The following is a 16,454-nucleotide window of genomic DNA, read 5'->3' on the forward strand; positions in this document are numbered from 1 at the left end:
GTGTGTGTGTGTGTGTGTGTGTGTGTGTGTGTGTGTGCGTGTGCGTGTGTGTGTCAGCAGTGGTTTAAAAGCTTGTGATTGCTAATTTACACTAACATTAAGCAACACACTGTGGAATCAATACTACAAACACACTCCGCTGTTTGTTTTGACTCACACACTCCTCGGTATAGTTGCCTGTAATTTTGTTTGAAAAAAAAAAAAACACCCCACAGATGTTCTCATGTGCCTCATGAAATCAACCAATTATAATCAGGATGTGAGAGGAGAAAGCAGGATAGTCGATCTTTTCAAGGCCGTTATTTAATCACGGTCGATTATTTCTGTCGTTTTTCACATTATTTATTAAATGCAATTCCTGACACTTTTAGGGGTTCCTCTGTCAGATGTTTTAACTAGTTCAACCCTGTTATACTGGCTATTAACCTCCAGCACTCCAGCACAAGTCTCTTCAGTTACAGTATTTTCTTTATACTAGCCTTCAACCACCCAATTAATCAACACACATGACATATTCGATGTAAGCGCGAGAGTGTATGCATTTGGGTCACTGAGAACTCGCGTGTCCTGGGCTCCAGGTTCATTTCCATACCGAGCGGCTCCAGCTCGCTCCAATCAGTCAACAAGAATAGGAGGAAAAGAAAGGGGTGGAAGAGAGAGGGAGCAATGTTTAAAGCTAGAAATACAAGTGTGGTGGTGAAGCAATAAAATGACAAAACGTATAAAGCTAGAGGAAGGCGCTGCTCTTACTTTCTAAGATGCATGAAAAGTGAATGAAACAAGTACGATAACGGCTCATGGCTCTGGGCAGTGTGTGTTAAGAGGAAGACGTGCTCCTCCTCAAACATTTGCCTGATACAATGCAAATGCCTGTCACTTATTGTTATCCAGCATTGCAAAACATCTCCATACTTTGCAGCCATAACAATAATGTCTGAAGAAATTGCTCATGAAAACTACATTTCCAACTTCCCAAAGGAACTTTGCAAAGAAGACACTGGTAATGGTGGTACAGGCAAAAAAAGAGATGAATGTATGAATGTCTGCATCAATCAAACAATCATGTTATTTCACCACTACTGTTTATTTTCCGAGTCAAGTGAGCAAACTCGTGACCTCGGAAAAAAACACCATCAATTACAAGTACTAATATAGTAAATACGAGTAAACAATGTACTATTCACTCACTATTATGTTACTAAATGCAGTGTAGGTGGGGGATGAGTCATCATGGGCCCAAGGGCAATGTTGGCTGTTCTTTTAATCCACCCAAACACTACCGTTGATTACGCTTTTAAAGAGAGAGAGAGAGCAGAAACTAAAAAAGAGGAATCACCCACTGCAGTTTGTGGTTGGAATGTAAACCCACATGAAACTCATTGGAATGTAGGAGATCTGCTACATGAGCTCCAGAGAGTGAGGAGAGTTAAACTGAGACAAATGAGTAATGGAGGGCGAGGAAACAACTCTCATTTTCTTATAACATTTGCTGATTTGTCTTTTGCTTTCTTCATGAACCAAATCAGAAACTGAGGAGAGCCTCCTTCATGCTCACTTAATTCTAATCCCACCCGGGAGCTGCTTAGTCCGACCACAATGTGCTCATGGGCCGCTAAAGCAGCTGAGGACTGAATGCTGTGCTCATGTATACATCAGCAACGATCTAAAAGGCAGAGCAAAGTCTTGCCACCATGGGTGACAGCTTGGAGTTAAGACTGGGAACCGTCTTACAATAAACATTTTAAGATTTGGTTGGTTGCTGTTGCTCAAATTAATAAACCTATTCAAGTGAGAAGGTGTGTTCATCGAGAAACAAAAACCTGTCAGGAAAACGCCGAGGGGGGGAAGGATACAGATGGTAAGATGGATATTTATTCTATACAGTTTGCACACTGCAACTCTCCTTCACATGAAATTAGCTGAGAAGTAGAAGTAAGAGAAGTGGGCAGAAACCAACAGACTGATGAGGTGGCTTAGCAAGAGAACGAGGAGATAGAAAAATGCGACTAGGTCGAAATAGTCAGGATGAGGGGCTGGAAAAGAGGGTGACGAGAGAGGAATAATGGGGGAGGGATTGAATTGTTAGGCAGGAAAGAGAATAGACAGAAAAAGAAGGGAGGGGTTTGACTAATTGATAGAAGTGGAAATAAGGGAGACAAAGAGAGAGAAGGATGGCGAAATAAAGAGGGTAGAGAAAGAGATCGCACGAGAGGGAGGAAATTAGACAAGCTTAAAATGGTAGAAGTGGGCGTAGAAGGGAGAGAGAGTGAGAGAGAGAGAGAGAGAGTGAGAGAGAGAGAGAGAGAGAGAGAGAAAGAGAAGGGCCCAGTGGAAGTGCGGAGCACCATGTAATAGTCCCTCAGAAGTCCTGGGCACCACAGAGGAAGAAAGAAAAGAGTGAGAGATGGAGAAATAGGAATAGAGAGAGGAGACGAGTGCAGGGCAGTTCTAATGCAATTAGTGGTCTGGAAATTGAAAGTAGAATTCTCCCTGGGATCTTTGAAAGAGCGTTTTTTGTGTGTGAGGGGGAAGAGCTCCTAGCCTTCATATCTACCTAATGTCTTCATCCCTGCTCCCTCCTGTTTTGTCTCTCAATTTAACTTCACAAAAACGTCTCTCCTTGTATTGTCCCGTCCCTACATTCATTTTCTCTTTCTTTCTCTCTCGGTCCATCCATTCCTGCCCCTCTCTCCCTTCTCCTCCATCTCCCTTTGCATTTTTGTGTTTCAGACATTTGTAAAGACGGGAGCAAAATGCCAGCTGCTTTTCACATTTCCATTTTGTATTTCAGACATTTAGCTGATGCTCCTAACAATGTTTACGTGGCCTTAGTGCCGCAGTGGAACAAATAGGATTTTCTTTAGAAGATTAGAAAACTATATTCGTCAAAGAGTCTCAATAACACAAAATAATAAAGGACAAAACTCTTTAATTCACTAATTTTGAATTATTTGTGCGACACCACATCTATAACATCAATTATCAGCTGTGCTCTGATTAATCTAATACTAAATATGATGTGATCTGTTTGTTCTAGACATTATGAAAGTCTGTTTGTTTTTACGCAGTTAGAGTATGTTGAAATAAAGTTCTAGTAGTGCATACTTAGACACATAAATATAAGCAAATGTATGATCGCTTTCTGTCAAATTATTGCTTATAATTATCTCATAAACTTTATATTTTAATTACAAATTTGAGATTCATTGCTTGACATTTACGTATATTAGATGTAATTATGATACAATCAAGCATTTGGAATGATTACTATGTGCCACATGTTGATCTCATTATTCACATAGAGAATACATATTAAAATCATACATACTGACATATACATACCAATATGAATATACACATACATATACATAGACACACTGTAGGCGTTCACAAACACTAAACGATATATTTTCCTCATTAGTCTATGTTTCAGGAAAGGCTTAAAACAACACCAGTCTCTCTGGCTAATTATACCTGCTCTAATAAGCTCTTTGCATAATTACCACTGGCAGACCTAAACGCTGTCCCCAAGAAGACTTATCCTTTTGACCCCATTAGCACCTGTGTGTGTATAAGTGTTCGTGATGGGAACACAAGTGTTGTGGGGAGCATGTGATGGAGCCTCAGCCCATGGATTTAACCTTTGCTTTCCATGCTGGTGGTGGGACACAAAAAAAGTAGGTTAGGCATGTGCTAATTGCCCCAGCAACGGGGTGATTGACTCCCAGATACCCCCATAAGCATGTTAGCATCTCATTAGCAGCTGCAATTAGTGTCGCGACAGACGGACAGGTGGGACAGCGAGGGGACAGCGAGACATTGGCCGAGGTTTAGGATGCAGAGAGTCAATGAAAATCTTTCCTCTCGAATGACAGACATGATTTGATCGACAGTATATTCAACATAGCAGACATTCAACTGATGTCCATACGCAGGTTGGTCTAATATTAGCATAGGAGTTGACGCAGACACAAAGTCCCAACCCCACTGTAATCCCCTCCGTGTCAGTATTAGACGATCAGAGCAACCGACGTAGTACGAAGAGCACGGAAGTCCACTTAGGAAGGAGGTCAGACTGGATGGCTGGGACTAACAAACACAGACTTTCACCCAGGAAATCAATGCAATGGTTGTTTTCAGCAGCCAATTCAATCATCATTTATATAAAATATTCTGCCTCAAGTTCACAATACTGCACACATTCAGCTGATATAATCAAAGTCTCTCACTGTTGTCCACCCACCAGCTGTGAGTTTATTGCCTTGACGTTATCAATTGGACATGTTTCATCGCACAGTGTGTGGTTGAATTAGTCACACAAGGATCAGCAGTACCTTCAAAAACGCCCTCCAATCCACGCCTGCTCTCAGCTCTCATCAGACCTGCACGCCTACACATTCTAAATGCTGTGCCTAGTTCATGCAATTACATGTATGCCGAATAAACACTGACGTATCAAGCAAAGTGTAATAGTCAGTGCTGGCATTGCAGTGAAATGTTGTATAGGAGTGTCATTTCCTTTCTTCTTAGACTTTATTTGGAACCAGAAATTCAAAATAATTCATGCACCATTTGTATTTACCCATTCTTGAAATGCTTCTACAAATGTTTTTTTTCTTAACTGTATATATTTGATTTTTTCCCCCCTTTTTTTACACAAATCAAGAAACATCCATAATCGATAAAAAAGGTGATATGCAAATGGGAACTGTCAGTTTTTTTGATCCCACATATAATATACATAATAATACTCTGTGTATGTCTCTTCATATTATCTTTCAATGCATACTAGGCAATTAGAGGGTGCGAGTGTGTGATGAAGGCACACAAGCTCAATCAATAATGTGGGAAAACACCAACCATTGCACTAATCATTTCTGATTCCATAAGGAGAAAACACGGGTTATGAAATTCTTAAAATAACTAGTCTGATAAATGATTAGTCTGAAGTCTTATAGATCACAAGAAACATTTCAGCATTTGTCCAAAGCCTGAAGTAATTACTGTGTCTAACAAATAGATTTGATGCTATCACACACAAACATACACATCCACACAGTCACATACACACAATTATGCACTCACAAGCATAAAATAACAGCATAGACCCACACTGGAACATGCACGCACCCACACACAACTTTGTTGCAGCCAAATAAATGAGCCGGCACTCCTCAGGCCTAATAGTCTGGCTCTAATTAACATTGTCATAGTGATAATAGCCATTTATCCCTGACATATCACACACACACACACACACACACACACACAGTCCAAAACCTCTATCTTGTCTAGGCAGCTCGCCCAGCTGTCACCTCCCTCATCTGTCTCCCTCCCACCTCCCCGCCCTTTTCTCCTCCTCCTCTTCTTCAGTATTTTTTCCCCCTCATGCTCCTTTTTTTCCTTTCCCCCCCCCCCCCCTCCCTCCTGTCTCCTTTTCCTCTGTTCTCTCTTCACTCCATCATCTCCCTTCCTTTCTCTCACTTCCTTTTCAAATATTCGATCCCCCATTCTTCTTCTCTTCGTCGTCTTTCTATTTCTTTCTTCAACCTCTCCCTCACTCTGTCTGTTTCTGTCTCACGTTGCGACGTTGTCTTCTTAACTTGCTGTGTTCACTCTGCAGCAGAGTACAGTCAGCAGGAAACCGTATGTGTATTTCCACCACAACAGCAAAGACTGAGACAGTTTTGGTAGAGAAGGCATGGACAGAACAGGTTGGCCAGGTAGGTTAAAAGGCTCACTACTGGTAGATGCTGAAGGCTACAGTTGGCAACAAGCACGGCAGGTTTGAACAAACAGAACCAGCAGACAGCAGAACATCCACAGCGGGTCGTCAGAGAATCATTTTTCAGGCGGGTAAAAGCTGAACAGATAATGGGTGCAGACACACCTGGGGGAGAGTCAGTTATAGCTTACATTTACTGAGGTCAGCTGACTAGAAGAAATGTAATACACACACACACAGGCCCGAAGTACAAACATGCACACACACTTACTATATAGACGTGCATAATTGTTGTGGACTGATGTCGGGCACTGTCCACATTGGACAAAAAAAGATCCCACATGCACTGGGAATCCTTTCTAATCATTTCAACTGAAGAGTCAAACAAGAAAATGAGACACGACTTTCATTGTTTCCATTGTATATAACAGTTACCATGGCATCAATTTGTGTCTGGAGTTGTAGTCGACTGACATTCAATCTATTCACTACCAGCTGGTATCACTGCTTTTTTCACAGAGTGTTGTATAAAATGTGCGACATCAGACATTTTTTTTTTATAGTTTTCTTAATTTAAACTTACTACATAGTGATATTAGCATCTGCCGACTGTCTGTGTTCATAGACGTAAGGAACTGAAGTGTTGCATTGGTGATGCAAAAGTTTGCGCATTAGAATGACAGTCTCTAGTGAACAGTGTCGACTTACAGTATGTGGCACCGGGCAGCCGCTCCGTTGAATCACAATATCAGTGGAAGTCGAGGTTCATTTACTTCAACAAGACCAAATGCAAACACAAGTTATTTCTAGATCTTCTCTTTGAGGCTCTCTCCAGGAAGAGAGAGGGGGACATATTCGGAAAGAAGCAGAACCAACATTTGTAAAACAATTTGTCGTGGGCGTTACTGCCACTTAAAAACAGCCCGCATCAAAAGTAACAACTTAAAGTGTTTTTTATCCCCACAACAATTTTAGAGATTCTCTAAATGGAGCATTCATTTGGCATCAAATAACTATTTGCGATGGAAAGATTGTGTGGAGCAATGCCTACCTGAGCAGAGAACGAAGTCACTCTCCCTCTGTCTGTGTTGTTAGGCCGTGCATGCCTTTAAGTGCGTGTTAGTGCACGTGAGCGTGCCCCACTGGTTTGCCCAGGGCCCACTTCTCTGCACTGCGCCCATACTATTGCAAACACAGGACTTTCAACCAGGTTACGGGTGTTCGTGACAGGTGTTTGTGTCCCAAAGTATTGTTGAAGTTGCGTTCATGAGGTGTTTACGCTTTTTACTGAGTTGACATACTTATTTGAAGCCCAACCTTGTTTTTCCTAAACCTAACGATGTTTCCCAAACTTTAACCAAGTAGTTTTGGTTAAACTTACCCATAACTTATATATTAATAACAGAAATGAATCATATGAGTTATGGTCTATGACCATCATTGTCAGAAACAGAAGCTCCAATGGGAACATTTCATCTGTGGCCTTTTCCCCCATTTTATATTTTATATAAAAGACTGCTCATTATAATAACCATACTTACATTATAATAATTAAATACAAAATAGCATTAATCAAGGCAACCATCAAGAATAACTAGACAACGTGTTTAAAATAAGGTTGGTTCTGTGGTCACTGCCTCTATTTTCCTGTTAAAAAACGTGTTCGTTCAAAACACTTGCATGCTATTATCACTATCCAAGTGTGCTTAGTGTGTGTACGTGAATACTTGTAGTCAGCATGTGCAGTAAATGTAAAATACTGTCCACAGCCACACCGCACATACAGGCACAAGCACTCACACACAAAAAGAAAGTGCCATACACTTGGTGTGTTTAATGGGTCTGAGGTAAATTGCAACTAAGTGCCTTCAACCAATTTTCCTTCCCAGCTGAGCCCTGACACGCACACACAAACACACACCACATACACACACACACACACACACACACACATGCACAAGTGAGCAAGAACACATACTCATACAGAAAAGACTTTGTACAGGTACAGGTTGGGCAGATGTGACAACAGAGTGAGACGGGGAAAAATAGATCAAAAGAGAAATGACACATTTCCGGTAAAGTTAAGATGCAGACAGTTATCCGTATTAATCCATAATGTGTTAGTCTGGTGCTTATGTGCTTTCATGTGCTAAGTATGCTTTTAGTTTGGTTTTGCTTTATTGTATTAAATGGTTTACAATTGCATATCTTTGGATATTTATGCAATCTGCATATGTTGCCAAATTGAAATAACACCTTGATTTATCACAGTGTTATTTCCAGGTTTATGTCAATGCAGCAAGATAACTCGACTTGAAACAACCTCAATTAATGTGTTAACCCAGCCGTGAAAATGCAATTGGAGCAGTAACATGCTGAACATCTGATTTGCACACATGCACACCTTCACTGACTTTATTGCTTTATTAATGCCACATATAATGCAATACACAACGTACGTACATGCATGCATGACCTGTAATTAATTTTCTTTTTCTGGCCTTCTGCTGCTTCTCAGTACAGATGTTCATGCATGTTACTTACACACATACAAGCCCTTTCCTTGTTTGATGCTGTTGTTTGCTGTCTTTTACAATCAGAAACAGATACAAAATCATTTTAGGTTGAAAGTAAGAAACAGGTGAGGAGGAGCAGGGACAATAGACACGGAAAAGAAAACATTGCCAAACCAGTACAGTAGAATAAAGACCCACCAGAAGGTGTCGAAAGAAAACAGTATTCTGGCCACATTCTACTGATTCTTCTTTGTATGTCTTCCTGCCTCCTTATCATTCTGCCCTGCTCTCTCGTATACTGTACGTTCACTCAGATGAACACACTATTTAGTATTTCACTGCTTTGCCCCTGGTCAAACACTCAATAAACCATCCAATTGCACTGCTCCCTCTCAAACTGTTACTTAACCCCATTTGTAAAGCTCTGCTTGTGTCAAGACATGAGGGAAGGTTCCTGATGATAAAACTGCCTTTCTATCCTCTCCCTCATCCTTGAATTTCTTTCCTCTCACAATGTCTGTCTATCAATCTTTGATCTATAGCAGAATTTTTTTGGTCTCTTTCTTATTTAATGCATTTTTCCCTCTCTCTCTTTTTATATTATATGTGCACACAGAGAAATGGAGAGACACAAGGGCTAGGTCTGGATGAACTTGTCTGCCTGTTACTGGAGGGTATTTGTATGCATCTTGATAAAAAAGCCACTTACCCCATGAACAGTTTCGTCACTTAGCTAACCGGTTAATACGTCGATAAATGAAGTGGCTTCAATGTATTTTTATCTCATTTGATGGCTTCAACAGGTTCTGGTGTTTTCTACACGCGTGTCAGCATGTGCCCGTGTGTCAGCATGCCAGGGACACGCTGGTAATATAGCCAAAGGGACAGAGACTGATTGATTGATTTATTGATTGCGTTTCATTCAACATTATTATTCTGTATTCTCATCTTAACATTCTCTTTATTTGTTTGTACGCTGTGCTCGTACCAGTGTGCCACATCAGATTAGGCAAACGAATAAGTTCATGATAATTGTCAATAAGCATAAGTGACGCCCCAATAATATCATATAAGGCCACGCGTCCTGCCCCATATGTCCTATACTGATGTCTTGATTTTGGGGATTCATAAAGAAAATTCAATAATTTTTTAAGAGCTTCAGCAGCAGAATTAAGGGACCTGCCTAAGCCAAGGAATGGGGAAAAAAATAAAGAGTGCTGTTACTGCCGTGACACCCGATGGTCGTACTGGCACTGAAATAAGGAAGAAAAACGTATCACCGCAGCAAGGTGACCAATGATTGCTACGGGAGGGGGTAAAATAATTCAAGCTGTTCATAATGTAGTGTTATACAAAAGCATTGATAGCCAATTTAAATTAGTGGTAATATTGTTATGCTTTGTGAATACATGTAGAATTGCATTAGTCTATCGTTTTGAATTCCAGAGTCCAACAGGATGACATCAACATAATTATAAAGTGTAATTTAGGGTTTTCAAACTCAAAATTGCTTCAGAGTAATGAAATATCTAACCCATTAGTGAAAAACTTAGGCTTGAATAACAGCAGACTAATTGCACATGACTCCTACGAGAGGTCTGCACCGCTCGTAAACAGTGTTCGTTCCTAAGAGAAAATTCCAAACACAAAAAAATGCGATGAATTCGACAAGTTCTAAATAAATCAATTATACAAGCCCCTTAAGAAGGAATCGTGGTGATTCAAGTGCGTGAGGCCCAACGTAGGTATACATGACACAAACAGCGTGCAATTGTGTAGAAACAAGAGTATGTCTGAGCAACTTTTTCTACTAACATAAGAGACAAACAAAATGCAACCTTCTAAATGAAAGAAATGGCAGTCATTGCTGTATAACACAGCTTTTACCTGTCTGTAAAAATGGACTCTATTATTTTTATCAGACTGTGACAAAAAGGTCACAATAAGACCAAAGGGAGACTCGAGAGTCGTATATGTTCCAAGCAATTTCCCCCAAATGAGAAACTTGACAATTTAAGGAATGAACAGAAAAGTAGATAGGGTAGATTAGTTTGTGTGTGTGCGTGTGTGTGTTATTGTCTCTGTGCATTTACTGGAAAATCAGTCATAGATTAGTGGCAGTAGTACTTCCATTTTGACTGGAAGAGGTGTGTGTCTGTGTGTGTACGAGAAAGAGCGAGAGGAATAGACCAACAGAGAAGGAGGGCGAGACAGAAAGAGAACTGCTTACATACTCTTATTGTAAGTCACTGTTGGCATTGAATTTGTACAGAAGAGCAAAAAGCTCCAGTTTTTTCACTGTGTCAACTCTTTACAACCCTGTGTGTGGTGTGTGTGTGTGTGTGTGTGTGTGTGCGTGTGTGTGTGTGTGTGTTGGTGCGCAACACTGTGCGTGTGTTCCTGTGATGGGTGGTCTCGCTCTAGTTGCTTCACTTTAAGTCGCACACACTTTACAAGGCACACACACACATACACACACACACACACACATGCATGCGTGGATAAGCTTCATTGAAGAGAAAGGTTGTTTCCTAGACTTCACTTCTCTCTGCAACATGCACACACAAACAAATTTGACGGTGCATACTGGATGCATATGTGCACACGCACACACATTTGTTCTCTCTATTCATGCACTTACTCATGCACACACACACACACACACACACACACACACACACACACACACATGTATGCAGGAGTATGTGTATGCAGGAACCTACATGAACTCTGGTTCATTCATACATAGAGATGCTTGACACACAAGACCTAAGCATGCACACTCCTCCTCGCAGCTTATCTCAGTGCAGTGTGGAGCAGCTTTTGAAGGCAGTAGGGAGCCGGTTGTTGACGAGTCACTTAATAATTCCCTTGGACAGGCATGAAATTCTCTCCTTTTCTCCCTCTGTCTCTCTTTCTGTCTCCTTTGCTCTCGCTCTAATATTCTTCTTCCTGCTGTGTTTTATCTGGGTTTTGTTTTCACTTTCTCAATTTTTCAAATTTTCTCCACTCCTTTTGTCTCCGTCTGCCTCTTCTGCGTTCTCTCTTTATTCTGCTTCTCTGTGAATCCTCTTTGTATTTGCTACTAAATGCAAGTCGTTAGTAACATGAAGGTTATTAAGGTACTTGCAATGATAGTCTGCTTGTCGTGTGAAAAACTAGCTAATAAGGCAGGTTTTCTGTACATTCATTCAACCTGCATTAAATCTATTTATATGAGATGACTGTGACAGATTAAACCCTTTGGCTGTTTTCTCTCTCTCTCTCCTCAGGGAGTCAGTTCAATTATGATTAAATAAGAATATAATTCAATTACATTTCCATCCTCATTAGAGATGCTTGTTCTCCAACACTAACGTCTGTCGTGTTCAACGCCGGTCGGACAGAGGGTCACGGGCGCGAGTTGACCCATGCAAATAGACTACCAATTAATTTTCCCTGTGTCAGTGTATCCTTCTGAATGGAGTATCGTGACCCATAGTGGCACAGCAACATTCATCGGCACGTACTTAAATATGTGGTTCTAGAAGCGTGGTGATGTAAGGACTGCTTACAGGTCTAGTTGGTGAACTACTGTTGCTGGTGCTAACACGCTAGCCATAAATGAATATGCTATATTCGGCTGCAGTCGGCCACAAAAGATCAGTGTTATCGTTAAGAATTCCCACCGCACTCATCAGTGTTAAGGGTCCCCTTGTAACTTGTGTTAAAATGAACTTTTGTTGTTCTCCCTTGTGGTGCATAGATATTTCATTTGCTTGCACACACTTGATTCAGATAAAGAAAATCTCCACCGACACACAAAATTAAACAATTTAAAGACCACTTTGTAGCCAGTTTAAATTCACTTAAAGCCTATATTTCAAGGAAGAAAATCCGATCTAAAGGATTTGGAGGCGGCAATAAAATACAGAGATATCCAGTTAGTCTAATTTTTTAACTTATTTAATATAAAAATGTCCTGCTTGTTATCATTTATTTTGGCCTGTGGTGCAGATAGCAGATGTAAACATGATTTTATCGGTTGCCCCGGTACACACACACACACACACATACATTTCAACATAGTACACCTATAGACTACATGCTAACACAAACACATTCCCTCGTCCTCTTTGATTTTTTTTTATCCCTCCATCTGCTATCCTCCCCTCGAGGGAAAAGAATCTTCCCGTTAATTTGTCTGTTTTTGTTCCCACACGTTGACTTTCTTTGTGCTCTTCATCTTCCTCCCATGCGCTCCCTCTTTCGTCTTTGCATGCTTTTAATCCTGTTTGTCCCCTCTTGTCCTCCTGCCCACCTGCCTCTCACCTTCAACCTGCACACTCTCTTCTGTTCGTGTTATGTATCTACAGTATCTATTTCAGATTTCAGGCAAGAAGTTCACGTTTAAGAAGGAGAGAGAAAAAGAACTGAGAGAATAACAGAATAAGTGTCTTTGTGTATGTGTGAGAGAGGGAGAGAGATCTCATTAAGTAAAGGTCACACCACGTTCTGTAGTAGAGAATAATAGGGCATTAGCAAACTTCTCACTGGTCACATGCACTTAAACTCTTTGTTGTGTGTGTGTGTGTGTGTCAGAGGTCGTATCTTGTTATGTGTATTTGTGTATCTCTACCCTGATATGTTATTTATACTTGTTTGTGTGTGTATGTGTTTTCTCTTAGTTTTGTTGTTTTTTGTGCATCTTTATGTAGGTTTCTATATACAGCACATGTAACTGTGTCTGTGAATGTCGACATTTTTGATGGTTGTGGCTCTGTTTTCCAACCCAGTCTCCTACAAAATGACGTTCCCATACAATGATTCTGCATTCTCAATTAAGTTTCATGGGAACTTATAAGGGATTTATTTGTCATTGTTGTACTGATACTTTTACTTAAGTAAAGGATCTGAATACTGCCAGTTGAGAAGTGCAACAAAAGTATAGGCTATTTGCAAAAAGCCTCAGTGCCACAATGCACTTTATCACCCCCAAACCTATAACTCTACATGCTTTCACCAAACATTAAGATTAACCAAAACCCAATGCTGACCTTAACTCCCAAACTAAATCTGAAACAAAAGAAGACTAAAGAACTGAGGAACAGCCAAAATAGTCTAACTTCCCAAAAATGTGTTCAATTTGAAGATGTAAAATGTGTCCTCACAAAGACAGAGACATAAGAACACACACATTCTCGTACACCCAAGGTGCAGAACATTTTGGATTGAAACCATTTAAATGTTGATTGTGTCTGGAGACACACAGTGAACTGTGGACAATGCGGCACATTCATTCTGTATTTCTTCTTCTTCATCTTCTCTGCTGGCTTCCTGTATGCTCAGCTGAATTCCACAAGAGTCGAACAACAGGAACACACAAACACATATTCCATCCAGAAGCAGTGGGCCCAGCGAAACAACCTGTAATCAGGCCTGTGTGTGTGTTGGCGGTGATAAATGCCACCTTGGAAACTCAATGCCGAATAATCAAGATTGACGCTGGCAGACTGTGTGTGTGTGTGTGTGTGTGTGTGTGCTGGTTTGTTTGTGCTATTTTTGTTGGAAGGATCTAATCAAATGTAATCTTGCTGATTACATTAATCGTGAGATTTATAATCACCTCTTTTTATCTCTCTCCTTCCTTTAAAACTCTCCCCGGTCTCTGTTACTTGTTTACTCCTGTCTCTCTGTCTGCATCGTTCACCATCTCCGGTCATGTCTTCCTTCTCATGCACGTTGGGTGGATACATGCTAAACTGCATGTTGTCTAAAAAGAAACAACAAGATGTCAAGTTTGTCTTCGACATTAAGTGTGAATTGGAAAGCTGTTGAAAAAAAATGTGTTAGAAATAGAATGAGAAAACAAAATCATTTGACAAATTACAATAATTCAAGATACTTTCAAGATTAAATGAAATAAATTAAAACAATATAGAGAAATACCCTTTGCTTCTTTCAATCCTTCATAGAGCAACCAGCAGCTGCTTTTAAAACATGTTGAGTTACTTCTCATTCAGGACTGTAGCATAAAGCAACTTTTCTTTTCTCTCTTTCTCCCCGTAGGACACAGAGGTGGTGAACACAGCCATTCTTACAGGTCGTCGTGTCGCTGTGCCCATCAAACTGGTTACGGTGGAAACCAACGGGCAGGTGAGGGAAGTGGACGACTCGGTCACCTGCACCTCGACAGACGTGGACGTGGTCAAGGTACGTGTTCAAAGTATACACAGAGAGTATAAGTAGGAATTTTAAATGTACACATTTCTAACCCACTCACACAACTGCAAGGGATCTCATTCATTCATGCATATATTCAGACACACACAGTTACTTCTATATTAGGTTGTATGTTATAAAACCGGACACACCACACATGCACAAACTAAGACAATCCATGTTCTGAGGACACATCGTTAATAACTGTACTGGGTTGTTTTTTTAACTAGCTACATTACACAGGTCAATTTGAGATGATTGATATTGGTCTGCATTGCAGTAAAGTAAACTAGTTGATACTTTGCTTTGTGATTGAACATGTGCCAGAGTGAAAGATTGCTCAGGCAATTCACAGAATGTCTTAAGTCGCGGTCTGCCAGGCAAGTTAAATATGGATTCGGAAATCATTTCTCAAGAGTTTGAGAAATACAACCGTTTAAACAACAGGGAGGAAATCACAGAAATGTGAGGAAGTAAACGTGGGGTTATTTTACACAGCGAGTGATCCATCTTAAATCATCATTATATTCTAAAATCTTGAAGGATTTTTGTTGTTCTCTAATTCACTTGGTGCAACAGAGCATAATGAGACACTTATCACAGTATGCAGGCTTTTTTCAATCTCACTTTGTGTTTCCTGAAAGTCATATGAAAGTCTCAGAATTGCTGATGTGTGGGCAACTTTTCATTTAATGACCATAAAAAGCAACATGGAGGGAACAAAGGTTATTTTTATTCGGTTCAGTGTGTTGGTAAAGTAAAGCAGAATTATCAAATACCAGGAAAACAGATGTGGCCGTTAAAGAAACTCCATAGAGAGTCAGTAAACTGTACTTTATTTGTTAAAGGACCAGTGGCGTAGGTGCCAAATCTGAATTCGCAAGTCAGGTTTCTGCGTGGTAAAGTTACATCCACTGTACTTTACTGCTGCTGTGAGGATTTGCCGTGTTTTGAGTGCTTTTCTCCTTATTTTTTTTGACTATTGACATTTTGGGTGAACACCAATTTTGAGACTTTATCCACAGTTTGGTCATGGTCCCTGATCCCAGGGTAGTGCCCCGTTATTGTTATGTATATACTATATACGTTAATACTCCTATTGATATTCATAATTGTACTAATTTCAATAACTTAATTTTCATACTTGCTAATAACCAAACCCGCTCCTGCCAGATCCCAACATCTGTAGTAGGTTGCATCAAAAGATATGTATGACATTCAGCTGATTAAAAGTGCCCTGTGGCTGTTTTTGTGTAAACAAAGTTTCTGTTTACATTCAGTGTTACTGACCAAAACACATCGTGTATATCCTGAGGCCACACAAATATTTTGAATGCATTGCCTTCCACATTTCTTTGAAAAAATATGCATCCATTTTCACTTGGTAGCTCTTCTCTTCCCTTCCTTTGCATTGCTGTGTTTCATGACAAGCTATACCTGTATGTGGCATGCGTGCACATCCTCATGTGTATGCATGAGAACAAACAAAAATACACACTCCTAGAAATATTGCTCCAAAAGTGTTATAATGGTCAAAGACTCCTGAGGCTCCTGTTGACTTTCTGAAAGTGGAAGGTACATATTCCATCCCTAATTCCAGCTCAATCTGCTGGTTACTTTAATACAATGTTGTCCAACCAGAAACAGGCAGTTGTGAAATAACCACATAGCCTTCTGTGCTCTTCTGTATATCAACATTGTTAAAACTTTATTTAGTTTATTTGGTAAAAAGAATATGTTTTCATTGATAACATTTTCTTTAATGAAATCAAGGTTAAATGTGCTGTGTGCATGAAAACCATGTCATCTCTATCCTGCTTTTCTTTTTGTTCGCTTAATCCCCTCCACAAGGAGGTCAGAGGTCAGCGTCAGCTAGAGCAGCCGTCATGGATCTGGCAGTGATCCAGTGTCTCTTTGAAGGGCGGGACAGGGTTTGAGTTTGAACCTGGTGAAAGGACAAACTTTAGTGCCAAGCCACTCTGCCACATAAACTCAACAGAAATACTGTACTA

General features: G+C 40.2%; 1 protein-coding gene across 1 annotated transcript in view; it reads left to right on the forward strand.

Annotated features, from left to right (window-relative positions):
- LOC116384597 (transmembrane protein 132C) overlaps positions 1 to 16,454 on the forward strand; it is a 142,693-nt gene that overhangs the window by 85,674 nt on the left and 40,565 nt on the right. Inside the window, exon 4 of the mRNA XM_031849414.1 lies at positions 14,290 to 14,433. Within this exon, the coding sequence (XP_031705274.1) occupies positions 14,290 to 14,433 (144 nt within the window). The remainder of the gene's footprint in view (positions 1 to 14,289; positions 14,434 to 16,454) is intronic.

The sequence above is a fragment of the Anarrhichthys ocellatus genome, unplaced genomic scaffold, assembly GCF_004355925.1.
Source record: "Anarrhichthys ocellatus isolate YVR2014 unplaced genomic scaffold, GSC_Weel_1.0 scaffold9, whole genome shotgun sequence".
Taxonomy (NCBI): Eukaryota; Metazoa; Chordata; class Actinopteri; order Perciformes; family Anarhichadidae; genus Anarrhichthys; species Anarrhichthys ocellatus.